Below are 15,279 nucleotides of genomic sequence, written 5' to 3' on the forward strand. Positions count from 1 at the left end.
AGTTTAACAGAAGCTACTGTCAACAAGAGCTATGTATAATTTCCTTTAATAAGCTTGCTTTAGCCACAGTCGGTTTATACCATTTGTTGTCTTCTCAGAGCACAGCCAGGAATGGAAGCACAGCAGTGCCTCTACAGCACGCTGCAAGGGGCAAGAGCAGCTTTTCCTGCATTAGCTCAGAAATCGTTTGCCAAATCCCAATTATATTTATACCAGGTAACTCAGGAGAGGAAAAAAAATCTACTTACTGCAACAGATACTAAGAGAACGTGGCCTAAGCAAGTAGTTCTACTTCCATACTTCACAATTTGTTGCAAATCAGAAGGGCTCAAAACAATTAGTTGTTTCCACTGTCTATGACAGGATGTCCTAAAACCCGCTCTGCCTTGGAATAAACAGTTCTAAGTCAGTTTTGTCTGCAGAGTTTGGAGCATCACAGTGCCCTGGTATTTACATTACACTGTGAACTGCATTACATCGTATAAACAAATGACTTAGACTTCCAAACTTCAGGAAAGAATTTCAGCCTTTCAGCCTTCATAATAGACAAGATTTTATTTGACTTTTTTTAGAGAGGGCAAAGAAGGGCAAGATGAAGAGTGAATTGAGCCATCACATAAAGAAATAAAATCCAATTCATGAAAAACACATTCTGATTTATTTTCTTTGTGACCACAAGTATAACCTGTGGAAATTCTGTCAGTAGAAACTAGTTTTAATAAAAACGCACTCTACCTAAATCAGCTCCAAGTCCTATGGATTCTGTTGTCACCGAGACTGCACCTACAATACCTAAGCACACCGATTGCCTTTCATGCCTTCTAGGCCATACTTGCCAGTTCTTACTGCAGAGATCCTGCAGTGTCTGTACAAGAGCCTGTCCTTTCCTCAAATCTGACTCAAATCAAAGCTGCTGAAACCAGAAAGTTGGCTGAGTTTATGGCCTTGTGTTTACTCATGGCTGATGGCAAACTTCAGTTGAAATTGTGAATTTCAACAAAAAGACAGCAAAACTCAGAATGATTTAATGTGGGGGTGGATTACGGAAAGCCTACAGACCTCTAATACTGTAAACATCTAAACAGATTTAAAATACGAAAATATGAAATATTTTTCTGTTTAAATAATCACTATGTGCGCCTACATTCTCTTCAGTATAGCTGACATAAGATTTCCAAGACAACTACTCTTTTATTTCAAGCAACTCCTTGCTACACTGTTTTTCCTAATTGCTTCTTACTTCAGATGAATAGATCCTGATGTTTGCTGTCCTCTTTCAAATGAAAAAAGGAGATAATCAAAATCCTCATTCATTAAGGTACTTAGGAAAACACTTTGAAATACAAATCATCCTATTCTAAGAAAAAAAGCTATTAACGTGCCTGGAGATAGATTCTGAAATCTTCAGCTGAATGGGAGCTTTAAAATCACCAAATATTTACTTTCCGTGTTCATTACATTTAAGCACAAACAAAATACACCACCCGTCTCGCACAGTGCCTGTAAAACAGACAAATTCCATCCTACAAAGATTTCCTGGCAAACCAGGGCAGGCTCAAAGAAACAGAGAACAGCTGGAGAAAAAGAAAAAAAAAAAAACTATCCAGTTCTCCATATCCTCCGTTGTAAAACCATGAGAATGATATCACTAATAAAAATAAGAGCAGTACAACTCACAGTGGTTGGCCCTGGCATCCTTCAGGGTAATGGCAAATATGCATGTCCCGAAGAGGTTGCGATTTAACCCTTCTCTCCCACCCAGCCCCCTGAAAAAAAAGTTAAAGTCAAGTGTGCACATTTTGACACAATGTGGTAAAGCTGCAAAGTTTTGGTCTAAGTACTAAAAGGAAGACAAACCCAAGAGAGAGGTTTACGTAGTGAAACCTGACAAGAAGCCACAATTCCTGTGGTTCACTATCTAGAGATTTCTTTACAGAGGAGCCAAATTTTACCTCTGAAACACATCAGCTATTCAATATGACAATCCATGTGATTCAACAAAAATATTATTAGCGTGATGACTCAGTATGCAGATGACAGTAGTTCAAGGATGCTCTGCATTCACCAGCACTACAGAAATTCATAGGAAAGTCCTGCAAACTGCAATAACAACAAAGAAACAAATCACACCAAAACTACCCAATCACAGTATCGAGGTCTAGACTGACTGGAGCAAAAGTTGCAATCAGAAAAATGAAATACAGATAAAAGACAATTTGGCTAATTAGAACCCTGCAGTGAATTTCAAGCACTCTGCCAGTCATCAATGTAATTTTAATATCCAATGCTGCCATAGCAGCCATACTGTTTTGTTAGCTGTTCCTTCTCCATACAACTCCATTTTCCATGCTCTGCTTTCCTTGTCACCAGGCCTGAAGTCTCTTACATTGGGTTCTTTGCTTCCTTTTTTTCTTCTGTTGCCAATGCAAGTTTCAGTGTTTCCCAGCACTTGCCAAAACGAGCATTTAAACATCTGGAAATCATCCTGCCTTACCTTCACTGGTGAAGTGCATTTGTCTTGCAATGTTGTTTCCATGCAATGGGAATAAACGATGTTTTGAGACTTCAAACTACATAAACTGCATCAAATATATGTATATACGCACACACATATATACCAAATGCATTACATATTATACTCATTTAAAATTTAACATTACGTTAAAACACATCTGAATTTCTAAGTACAAGTACTAAGTTCAAGTAGCTTTCTCATCAAAAGATCCCTGATTTGAAAGAATTCTAAATTAGGGTGTAATACTATTGCTTAGTAACATTATTACTAAGTAATTATGAATCATAAGATGAAATTCAGAGTTGTGTTCTTTTTCTAGTGCACGCAATTTGAAATAAAAATACACATATATATTGTCTACTAAGATTTCCTGTAAAGAAAGCCTTGGATAAACAAAAATGGGATTTCAGATGCAAAACCGAGAGCCTATTCTGTGATCTGCCTATAAAAACGACACCAAAGTAATTTGATTTCAATATTGGGCCTATGAAAATCTTAATCATGTCTTCGGAATTGCTGTCACATGCAGCTCCACTACTCAGACAATTCATGCTGCTTTTACAGGTTCTTTTCTCTAAAATGCAGGGTTACTATGTCTCATAAGAGGCAATGTATACTTACTGCACCAATTCAGTCTTATAAGCGTGTATACTGTTGTAATGCCTGATATTCCTGAAAAAACACTGCCAGGGCTGATGTATAGAACAAGAACCTCCCTTCAGTGCTTCTAGGCGAGTGAAAAAGGCCAACCATTCCCACACCTTTTCCCCACTGAAGTCACAGGAGGGCAACAATGCCTCGGTCACACAGAGCCACAGGCTCCTCAAAACACATGAGCTCCACCTTTTACATAGAGCCTCTCTGCAAGGTCTTGCCTGTTTTCCTTCCCCTTGACTTCCCTCTTCAGATCTTTGGACAAATTGAGAATTATTCAGTCTGGCAGGTATATACAAAGCAAAACCCCTGAGTAAAAAAGATTCAACTCTCAAAATATCTGCCTCATGCAAATACACCCTTAAAATTCCATCTTACCTTTATTTTTCTTTCCCTCACGGATTACCATTTAGGATGGCATTGGACTTGATCACCAAAGGTCAAACAAAAGCCTTTCACTTTTCCTCATGCTTTTCTGTCTAGCATGGGTCATGAAGACACTGTTTTGTTCTATTAGATCATTCCATGTGACAAAGAACTGTGTTCTAAGTTTTACCCTCCTCCCATCAGACAGCACAACACAAAATTAATTTGTTTCCTTTAAAAACAACCTTCAGTCCAGTCTTCACTTTACAATAATTCTGTTCTTTATAATTCTTACCCACATTTTTGCACAGATGGCAATTATTTCATTCCTTATTCTCATCAGTGAGATTCATTAACAACCTGCTCCTTTCATAGATGACTCCAGAAAACCACGCCTAAACTTAAGGTATCATCCACCACAGATTTCTGTTAAACATGTATATTTAATTCCTTTTCCCACCATTCATACGAGCAGTGTTCAAGCCAATACCAGTACCAAATGCTTTATTAGCAGCGAAATGCTTTTCCACATTACCAATGCAGCATAAAGTCATCAAGCAGTAAAATTCTGCAATGATCTGGAGAAAAAGATTTCTAACAAAACAAAACTATTTCCCCTGTGACAACAATGACGCACACTGTAGACACTATGAATAAGTCTCAAGTTCAGTCCTAGTGCACAGAGAGATGCTACAGTGCCACCCGTGAGTCTAAAACCTGCTCATATTTCCAAAAAAACAAATAATAAAAGCACCCGACCACCTGACATCTAACAGATTTTCAACACTTCCGATGAACAAACAGTAATTTTTCCTGGACTACAAGAAATAAATGGCCTGATATCTGAAAGCTTCGAGGTAGCACCAGCAGTCATGCTTTGCCAGCTGGAGCCCTCAGTGGTTAACCTTCAAGGTAGCTCATTCATTTGACACGTTTCTATGGGCCTGGTTACAGATACCACCAAAATGCTCTCCTGTTTATCGGACCTTAACTTCTTTAAGCTGATGGCTTAAAGTGAGATTTCAATTGGCAGTGAAATTTCAATCACATATCTCAACAATGTGCCACAGCATGCTGGTTCCCAGCCACTGCACATGCAAAGCAGTATACCTGGAACGCCTAAGGCACTGCAGCTGAAGGAAAGAGTCACAAAGATAGGAAAAAAATGAGATGAAAATAATCACCACAGGACACCGATCATGTATTTTCATACATATAAATATTTGTTAGAACCCTGTAAAGAAATTGAGCAAAGCTGAATATAAAACAGCTAAGCAACATAAGCTTCTGTTTGTTGATCCTGTTTCAATGTGTTTTCCCCAAACATTTTTCCCTGGCCTATTGTGATATTTAACAAAACAGGTGACATAAGACCTTGGACTGTAAAGGGATAAAATAACTGACTGATCAATCAAGGTTTACTATGATCTCCAAGAAGAGGGAGGACTACCTTAAAGGGAACTCTCAGCATGGCTTCTAAAGGCACCTGAAGGCATCCAGGGTCCAGTGGCTCAAGTTTTTCCCAAATAAGAAGGAAATTCTTTTTGTCTTCTTTCCTTCCACTGTCATTTTAGAGTGCAGTATTAATCTTGGACCAATTGGGCCAAAACATACCCTCATGATGATATATCTGACCTCCTTAATCTTCTACAACACACTGACATTACACCTTTAACCTTGCGCTTAAGATTCTCAGCTTCCTGAAGGATGATGGCAAGTATTTTATTGGAGAAAGATAACGTACTGACCTTCTCATCAGCCATCTACTGCACAGCAGGGAACACGCCTCAATGAAACAGTTTACTCTTGTTCCTACTCTCCATGAGTTCATGCCCAGAACTCTGAATTCCTGCCAGCAGTATCAGAGTCGCTGTTTGTGTTTCTATTTAGCCCCATTATCCCAAGAACTGGGGCACAGAGATTCACATTAATTCTCCAGTCTGTCCATGCTATGCTATAAATGAAAATCACAGAACACACAAAACACCGTGGAAGCTTTTCAGTACAAAAATGGCCCCATTATATCATTTTCCCCACTCTACTGCTTACACAAAGATACGGGGAAACACAAATTCTCCCCAACTCCAAACCAGTCTACCTTCAATTGACGGTAGCACGGCCAAGGAACAACACGAGCCTCGCTTTCCAGAGAGAAGTCTCTTCTTCAGCAGCTGATATGAAAAGAATCTCAAGGGTCTGCAAGAACAGTGGTTTCCTGTATGAGACAGCCGCACACCACCGCTGACCCCTGACAATCCTCCTTAGTCTTCGTGCTTACATAACACATGACCCTTCCACAGCAAACGCGGGTGGGAGAGCAGAGTAATGGAATTGTTCTCACTGCGAGAATAAAAGACAGCACAGCAGGCTATGAAAAATTCAGGTTACTGGAAAGGAAGCATAACTGTAAGCAACTGTTTAGAGATTTTAATTACCACAGCACTGAGCGCTTATCAGCATCCAAACTTCCATGTATATGACTATTTTCATAAATGTAAATTAACCTATGAGATGAGCATTTTAGTAACAAATCCAATGGCAGTCAACCTCTCCCCTGGCTTACGCTGCACGTCAAACTTTTCAGTGACACAGATGGGAACCACATACAGACTGAGGTGCAATGCAACTCAGGAGTAAGAAAGAGATGAACATACAGTTAGTGTAATAAACCACAGTGAAAAAAGCACTATCACTATTTGTACGAGTTATGTGTAGTTTCCAATCATATCTGAGCATTAAAGAGAGTCACAGAATATTTAACATTTGTATTTCCTATAAAAAAATAAACTTCTAACATAGACTTTAAATAAATTCAGAACTATCAACGATATTCATGGTCTATAGCAAGGATGTCTGAGGGTATCATGGCATCAAAAACCTCTATTACTAAGAAAAGGCAACAGGGGGTTAGATTTCCCATTACTGGTTGCTATCTGCAGAAGGCTTTCATATTCATTTGGTGATTATTCAAAATTAACATTTGCAGAAATGTTTAGAAGCAAGAGGGCCCCAGTGCCCTTCCTTGCAATCAGCAATAACAAAGTCTAAATATTTGGTTCTCTTTAAAATATTAACTTGAAATATATCCAAAAAACGCAGAAATGTTCATTAGAATTATAGAAATGCATCAGTCACAGGGTATGAAAAGCATACAGCGTTTTCCCTTCCAGGACCTCCTCCAATGAACTATTTCTTGAAATGGCACAACATGTACTTCTACAGTAGACAATTTTAAGTAATACTGGGTGACTTAGGAAAAAAAAGTTTCCTGTCACTTTCTGTTTCAAAATAATCTAAGCAAGTCAAACCTCCTTAGGGTCCATTTGAATCATCTGTCAGTGCACTTACATAGAATCTTGCCCATCATTCCTGTTGCTGACACACAAACACGCAGCTCAAGACCCAGCCAGCCACTGGAGCAGTATGAGTGGTGCACAACAATGGCTGGTGGAGCTCCACATCTTCTACGTCAAACTACAATCCTACAGTACTATCAAGCAGTCCCTCACTGGCTTTAATTTCTTAGCACTGCAAAGTGAAGAAGCAAATGAAAATAAACGATAGACATGGATGAGCCATGGCCAAAACCAGAATAAGCAGGAATTGTGATTCAGTCAAAGTCCTTCAGTGGAATAAACATGATCAAAAGGAGACACTTATCACTAAAGTTTGCTTCAGAGAAGGTGTAGAAAGTAGAAAACGTTGTGTTATGTAACTCAGCACCTGCACTAACGCTTTAAATTGCCTAATTTAAACCAGAAAAACAAGCCCAACATAAATCGTGTAATAAAATTCATGAAAAAATAGCAGAGGTATAATTTATACACACAGACTGTATTGACTACATCAGATATGTCAACAGTACACAATGGCACCACTCAAGTACCTCTCTTACCCAGAATGTTACATGACTTATCAGCAACTTTTTCACAGCTTGAAAGCATATTATTTATTCAATAACTGAAGAAGATTTATCTTATAGTACTAAAAGCTCCATCGCTTTCTATATCTTCTTCTCATTACACCTGGAATTAATAACAAAATATGTATCACACGTTTCAGTTCAAATTAAATCTGACCTTCTGCATGTAACACTCTCAGTAGCGCTTGAGAAGGGCAATCTAACCAAGAAGGGTTTGCAGTCAGTTGCATCCTGAGCTTTAAGGCAGACACAGCAATGCGGCTTGCCTCGTGCATCAAAGATTCCAAGTCCAAAATGCCTTTCTCAAAAAAATGGAAAAAGTAATTCCAAATTCATCTGATGAATTTTTCATTTTACAATAAAGGATATTTATTTTTGCCTTACGCTCTCCAATGAGGATAGGCTCTCTTGTCTATGAAATAAGTTGAAGTATAAGTTCAGTCTTTCTTTGATCAAACAGAATTCATTGGATAAGCACAGGGAGGTTTTCTTTCTAATCGGATTTTTCCTCAGAAATTTTTGTATGTCAGGAGCTTACACACAAAAAAGAGCAGATTCACAAAGACAAACATGGGCGAAACAATCAGTGTACATATAAGGAAAGATCACGTGCCTGCAGTTGGAATTTCAACTATTTTTTATTATTGCTGTATTATTTTTTGGCACGGAGTTCATTGCCTTTCTCCGTATATGGAAAACTAGTTGCAGACAGGCCATGAACATCTGCTTGGTTCTTTTAAAGGACTGTAATGTTGCATAAAGGTTTGCCTTCAGAGTAACTGCTTCCCCACACGTACGCAGAAGAATCCATGTGTTTCTTGTCTCACAAAACACTGTAAACCAAGCAATCTGGTGAGCCAGACAGCTCAAGTTCTAACCACACACAAGTCATACAACTTCCAGCTAACCCAGAGAGAAATCTGGCTAAATACTACTTAAACGTCAGGAACTGCTATTAAGCAAAATTGTCTTATGCCCATCTATAATAAATTGAATTTTTTATTATTTTTTTCTCTAAGGTTGACATAAACCAAAAAAAAAGTCTAGCTTCAAGTTAATACATATTGCTAAACCAAAGCAACCCTGCAGTGTTTTACATGAACAAATCACCCCAAATGTTATCACGGCGAAACAAACTGGAAAGATAAAAGGACTTCATCATAGAATGAACTGTGAGTGTGCCAAAACATGAATGAGGATTGACAGAAAAAAACGTCCATTTGGTTTGGAGCGAAATGATCTATGCGTGGAAACATGGTGGCAAAAACTGTCTACAATAACAACCATCACGTGTAATTCTTCAAACACAAAAAAACTTCAACAAACAAAATAGAAAGAATATGAGCTGATGTGGATGGCTTAAGACCTCGCTTATACGGATTGAGGAATGTCTGAGCAAGAGCCTACTCAGTCTGAGTAGGAGGAATCTTCTTGAGGACTCTGGAAATTTCTCTTCCCCACACTGTCATGGACAGGGGAACCAACCACAAATATTCAGAAGTCACATCATGAGTCAGTCCCCACAGAACATTTGTTTGTGGGTTGTTGGTTATGATGTTGTTTTTTTTCTTTTTATAATTGATGGCTTCACATTTTCTGCTTTTTCGGACTCAAAATCACTTCTTTTTTTCAGTTATTTGCAAAAATTAGACCCACAGTCATTGATACCTACACACACACACACACTTTCTCATTGAAAGCACAGGTATGCATTTATGCCAGTGATTCTGAGAGCTGGAACCTAGGGAAAGGAAAACCAAAGCACTATGAGGTCCTCACTAAAACAGTGAAAATTATCAGGACAGACTATTTTCCCCTCTTTCATATCATTCTAATGGAACTATGAGGACTCCTTTTTAAGGTTGAAAGACCTATGAAAACCAAAGGAGCATCTGGCAGGCTCAATAATTCTCTTTCCTTCTCATAGCTGGAGCAGACTTGTTACCACATTTCCAGCACCTGTCACGGAGAGGACACTGTGCAACACATTAACCTCTTTTCCCCCTGAAGATACTATCTCTGTTATTAGGGAGGGGTAGATGGGCATATTTAATAGCCCCTATTCAACCAGCTCGGCTGTTTCTGTCTCCTCGCTCCTTTGTAAGGTTTCCAGACAAATTGAAAGACCTGATGAATTCAAAGAGGTCAGAGAGGATCATGAATTCAGAGGGAATGACCCTCATTTGTTTGTTCTTGTTCACACAGTGGAACAAGAGGAAATTAGCTCAGATACTTTGAATCAATACTAGAGCTCGCACTGATCTCAGCTAATGTAGGGATGACATTACCAGAGCCAGACCAGGAAGGATAAATCAACTCAAAATTTTCAGAAAAGAGCATTATTCAGAAACTAATGAGAATCTAATTATAAGTCTAGGAGTAAAGTGAAAAATATAGGAGACTGTGACATTAGATCATCACCGCTATGCCCAAATCAACTGCAGACAAATACTCCTAAAGGAGGTAATTCCCAGAGCAACAGCTCTGAGCCAAGTTACCAAGAGATGTTCCACCAGAAGTATGTTTCTAGTTTTCTTAAGTAACAGCTTTGAAGAAAGTAATCACATTTCAACTCCCAAGTGGGTGGGAAAGGATCCCGGATACACATACTACTTCTGCTAGTTGCTTCCTGTGTACTGAATCCTAAGGGAAGAAGAAAGTCAACAGTGTATGTGTGTGTGTGGAAAACCGTTCACCAAAGGTTCAGAGCTTAAATAATGTAATTTCAGCCCGCTTCTGGCTACTTATTCCATCTCTGAGCCTGCCTGAGCCCCTGCAGGGAACATAAAACTCAGATCATCCACTCCTAGGCATTTGTAGGGCAGGCTTTATTCTCATGTAACTTTTTAATGGGCATATTCAAAGCAGTCAGACTCAAAATGACCAACTTTGCTGTACTAGACTTGAAAGTATCTGTTTTTCACATTCTGGATGTGCATTCTAAAGTGTGTGAACTATTCAGCACTGCCAGCTAAGTGCTCTTGAGCAAAACAGATCAACCTGCAATGGTTCCAAGAGGAAAAAAAAAAATGAATATAGAAACTGGCGTTACTTAACAGTACAACAAGGTACCTGTCAGGAAAAAAAATGTTAAGCAGTAATAATGCATGGTTTTGGTTTTTGTTTTAAATCTATTTTACCTGCTTTACTGTTGTAACTATCTATCAATATATGTACATCGCCTCTGCTGCGATAAACTCTGTAAGATGCTTCTACAAAAGCTACTTCTTTCTTCCACTGTGGTTGACAGAACCAGTTTCTAATCCTTCCCGTTTTTCTCCAGTATTGGTATGAAAACCGAACGGTATAATACCACTTCAAATACATTCTGCAAATCTGATACATTTTTCTAATATTCCCTTCTTCAAACGCCATCATTGTGTCCCCACATGCCTCTGGAATTTGTTTAAACACAGCGCCTATATTCCAGTGACATGAACCAACTGAATAGGTAGAAGTGAAGTAGCTGCCAAGATGAAACCACTTGCAGCACCATACAACGTGCACTGCTCTGTGCAGGTTAATACTGAAACCAAGACAAACGACCCAAACCTCCCCATTCAGCAGCATTTGTGAGCTTCGGTCACAAACTGCATCAGAATTAAACTCCCTTATTTATGCACTTAAACCAGACCTACACGCAGGATGCGCTCCCTCCCTCCTCATTGTGCCCCATCCCTCACAGCACAGTTAGTTTTCTTTTTGTGATTTCATTTTTAATATATTGAGCATGTGAGAAGCAGTTTTCTCACATAGACAGCTTTCTCATGTAGACAAAAGCTATTTAAGTTCCCAAAAAGGAAAATGAATAAGTGAAATAAGTGCAAACAGATGTTACTAATTTATTACGGGGAATTTTACTCTCTGAGTTACCACATACCTCTCAGTTTCTTCAGCCATCAGCATATGGGAAGTACATCCCAGAAGGTGTTGCTACATTACTGGCTCATCCCTTAATTTCCATAATAGCAGCAACCTACTAAATGGCACGTAATAATTGATCCCACAGCCATCTCACATAACATTTGTTGTTTTGCTCCTCAATATTTTCAAAAGCATTTTATTTTGTGTTTTACGTATCTGAAAGAGCTGTACCACAGCTCTCCCTTTATGGCAAGTATTTGAATTACACTCGCGAGATTATACGAAGTGCCCCCTCTATGGGACCTCTTAGACAGTCACGCAGAGTCAAGAGTGTCCTGCTTTGCTCTGTAGAACAAAATTGTCACAACTATTGGGATGTTTTAGTCACCACAATTTGAAACCTGCTCTCTGGTGCAACGCAGGGTATTGCAAGAGACATACAGCTGCAAGAAAAATAAATCTCTTGTAAATATGCAATAAAATAATTACTAACTGCTGCACTGTACAGCAACAGAGTGGCCCTTCTGGCTTCTTTTCCACACAACATCCAAAAACGCAACACACAAGAAGCCTGGAAAGCATTTTCAGGAGTACAATAGCGACAAACTGTCCTGCAACCAGCCTTCTCACATTTCAGGAAACCAACGGACAGCAAGGCACTCAGACTGATGAAAGTGAACAGTTACTACAGATTCTTCTGCCCTCTCCCCTACAGACACTGAAATGATGTTAAATAAGAAAAGAAACAGAACAGCCTCAGAAAGTTCAAGTTGCACAGGTCGGGTACACAGCCGGCCAAACCTCCCGCTTTAAGACGGCTTGCTAAAAACCTCTGCTGTTCAGATAAGTGAGCCAAAGGGTGGGAAAGCACGAAGGCAGGGAAGGCTGTGTTCCATCACAGCCTGTCACTGGGGATTAAACAGCCTCTGCAGCCAGGGCCAGAGGGGGAAGGAGACAGAGAAGGGAAAGGAAGGGGAGAAAGAAAGAAACAAAAGAAAAGAGAAGAAAGGAAAAAGACATTTTTGTGTTTTTAAAACAAAGAACATAAGAAAGCAGACATCGTTTGGTGCAAAAAGACTCCACCCTGCACAGCTCCTGTGTTTACTTCTCCCAGCTCTGGTTGGTCTCCAGCCCCGGAGCCTCCTTCAGCCCCATCCTAAGTACTTTCTTTTGTTGCAAACTTTCCAGCCCCGTGTGTTGTTTGTGCCAGGCAGCAGAGTTTACTTCAGGGTGCTCCACAGCTGCATTTTGCATTTAATCATTCCTTTCTCCTCTGTGTTCACAGCACTGTGCACAGAGACCCGAGAACACCGAATAAAAGTCCAACTTTTAAAACCTCTGTTTTCTGATTATATTCCCAAGCCATGAGCCTTACGGTCCCATTCTTAGCATATAAACCACAAATCCCCGAAAAAGTTCTGAATTTCTCTCATTAACCAAATGACACAGTAAGAACTCAGCACTCAAAGAAAGAAGGAAAAGGAAAAAAAAGTGGGAAAAAAAAAAAAAAAGGAGAGAAAAACTCACCGGCGTCATAATCTTCCTCTTCTTGTGCTCTTATGGTAACAAGTAACCCTAATAAAGCAGCAAGGATGAAAAAAGTTCTTGTTTCTACCCTGGTTGCCATCATGCCTAGCTATTAGACATGTATCCTCCCGGGCAGCGAAATGTGAAGAAACTGAAGGTTATTTTAGCACCATGAAGCCAGCTGGGGAATCTCTCCGTCTTTCAGCATCAGTCCTGAGACAAAGTCTGAGAGCCCTTTTTTTCAGCACCAGCTCCAGTGCAGTCTGCAAGCTCTCTTTTCAGGGGATGCAGCTTTAAATAGGAAGAATGCTGCCTCCACTTCTCTTCCTGCCCCTTTTCGGCTTGTTCAGGCTCATAATCATCCACTCCCTGCCAAGCAAGAATCTGATTGATGGTAAATAACCGAATCAGAGCTAGCTTCACTCTTCCTTGAACTTTTCTCTGTAAGAATATACTTGCAAGATATTTTCCTGCTGCAGAGCAGCGTGTGCTGCGTCAGAACCATTTATTAAGAAAGTAAAGCATAATTCAGTAAGAAGCTGCCATGAGAAAAAAAAAGCCCTGCTTTTCCCCTCGACGCACTTCCTGGGACTGAAGGGTAGAGCCCCACTAGGAGCTGATTCACTTATTAGGAACTTGATCCCTTCCAGCTCACTGAGAGAGGAGGATTTCCTCCCTCCCCGGTACCTGCCCCCTGCCTCGCTCCAGCTGTACTGGGAAATGTGACTGCAGTCTACAGAGAGGGGCCACTGAGCTATCAGTGCCACATGTTTCAGGAACCTGTAAATCACCTCCTCCCCCTGCCATGGGGCTCTGTGTAATCTTTTCTCAAACACTTGATGAGCTCCATATTTACAGCTATACCAGCTGGGATGTCTGTTGTAAACCCCTCTGGAAGGGGCTCTACACTTGAAGCATCGGAATGACAGGCAAAATGATCAGATATCTGCTTTCTCCCTCATCTCTCCCCCCAGTAGAGTGACAACTGGAAATCTTCCTCGCTTCTAACCTCATCTTTTGCCCTTAATAATGCCCCTGCATTCGCATCCTAATATGGGCACTAAGTAAATCTCTTTTTTGTGCATTGCTGCTACTGGGAGTAGGATGCTAGATTTTCCTCTTCCCCCAAAGCTGATGGTTTGGAAAGGAAGCTCTATCAGTATTCTCCTCCCCTTCTAAGAATGGAGTTGAAAATACATGCTACAGGGAACTACCCATCTGCCAGCTGGAAGGCTTTGTTGTTGTTTTTTTTATCTTCAGCCATCACACTTTGAAAACAATCCCATTCTAAATAATTGCAATGAGAAGTAAATCTCTTCACCAGTTTTAATACATGCCGGCCCGCTGCTTATCACAATGGCATTTAACCCTTCTAAGCAATGCAGAAGCCTAAAGCCTAGGAAGTTTTCTTCTGCACCCTGGAAAGGAAAGGCAACACCAGAACTTGTATAGAACTACAGTTCTATAGAAAATCTGCACATTTGGAACACCAATGATTAATTATGACACCGAAACAGAACAAAATTGGAAAAGCAAATTGTGTTTACCTTGTGTCTAGACACAGTAACTGTTGCAGAAGCACAGTATCCCAAAGTCAGTATCACCCAGGAGCAGAAACTACAAGAGAGAAGACTGAAGGAATGTGAGTCATTGCAAGTGGAATCATTGGTGAGTATTAGCTGAGAAACTCACAACTGATAGAACAAAATTTAGGATCTGCTAAGCTGCTCAATCATAGGTGAAGTTCAGTTCTGACAGGATCATGAGTATGGTTTGCTGGTCACAAAAGTAATATACACTGTTGATATCATACTCGATCAAAGCCACACCTCCCTTGAAAAGCTGTGGTTATGTGATGCTGGCTAGAAACACCAGATCTTTTCTGAATAGGTCCAGATCTGATCTTCGGCACAGGTCTGTACATACATTAGCAACAAGAAAGCAGCAAACAAGCAGCTCAGAGCCATAATTAAGCAAGCTGTTATTGCTAAATCGCCACATGAAAATTAATCATAGTACAAAATCATTACATAAATGAGAAAATAGAAAGAACGTATATTTAGAACCATGCCTTGTAAGGTTCCCCACAGATGGAAGTGTTCTATAGTTATTTAAGAACAGGAAAATTGGTATTAATAACTTAATAGGAGAATGGAGGAGAATGCAGGCAGTGCTCTGAAGACTCCTCACTCACACTGATGAAAAACCATTCAGACAAAGATGTAGACATTTGTGAACTATGTGCTACTGACTGTAGGATATTCATGTGAAAACTCTTAAAAGAAAGATGACAACCGCTCAGAGAACTCAGCTGGAAATACTGCACACTGCCTGGGGAAAGCTATGATAAAACCACAGGAGACACTGACTCTGATAGAATTATATAAAAGTCCATTCACTGGTAACGCTTACCATTCGCATCAGTAGCCTT

At 39.9% G+C, this 15,279-nt stretch overlaps 1 protein-coding gene across 1 annotated transcript in view; it reads right to left on the bottom strand.

Moving 5' to 3' along the window:
- Window positions 1-13,368, bottom strand: part of COL5A2 (collagen type V alpha 2 chain) — a 100,113-nt gene extending 86,745 nt beyond the window's left edge. Inside the window, exon 1 of the mRNA XM_072342159.1 lies at window positions 12,849-13,368. Coding sequence (XP_072198260.1) covers window positions 12,849-12,951 — 103 coding nt within the window. The 5' untranslated portion in view covers window positions 12,952-13,368. The remainder of the gene's footprint in view (window positions 1-12,848) is intronic.
- Window positions 13,369-15,279: the final 1,911 nt, after the last annotated feature.

This window comes from Excalfactoria chinensis, chromosome 7, assembly GCF_039878825.1.
Source record: "Excalfactoria chinensis isolate bCotChi1 chromosome 7, bCotChi1.hap2, whole genome shotgun sequence".
NCBI lineage: Eukaryota > Metazoa > Chordata > Aves > Galliformes > Phasianidae > Excalfactoria > Excalfactoria chinensis.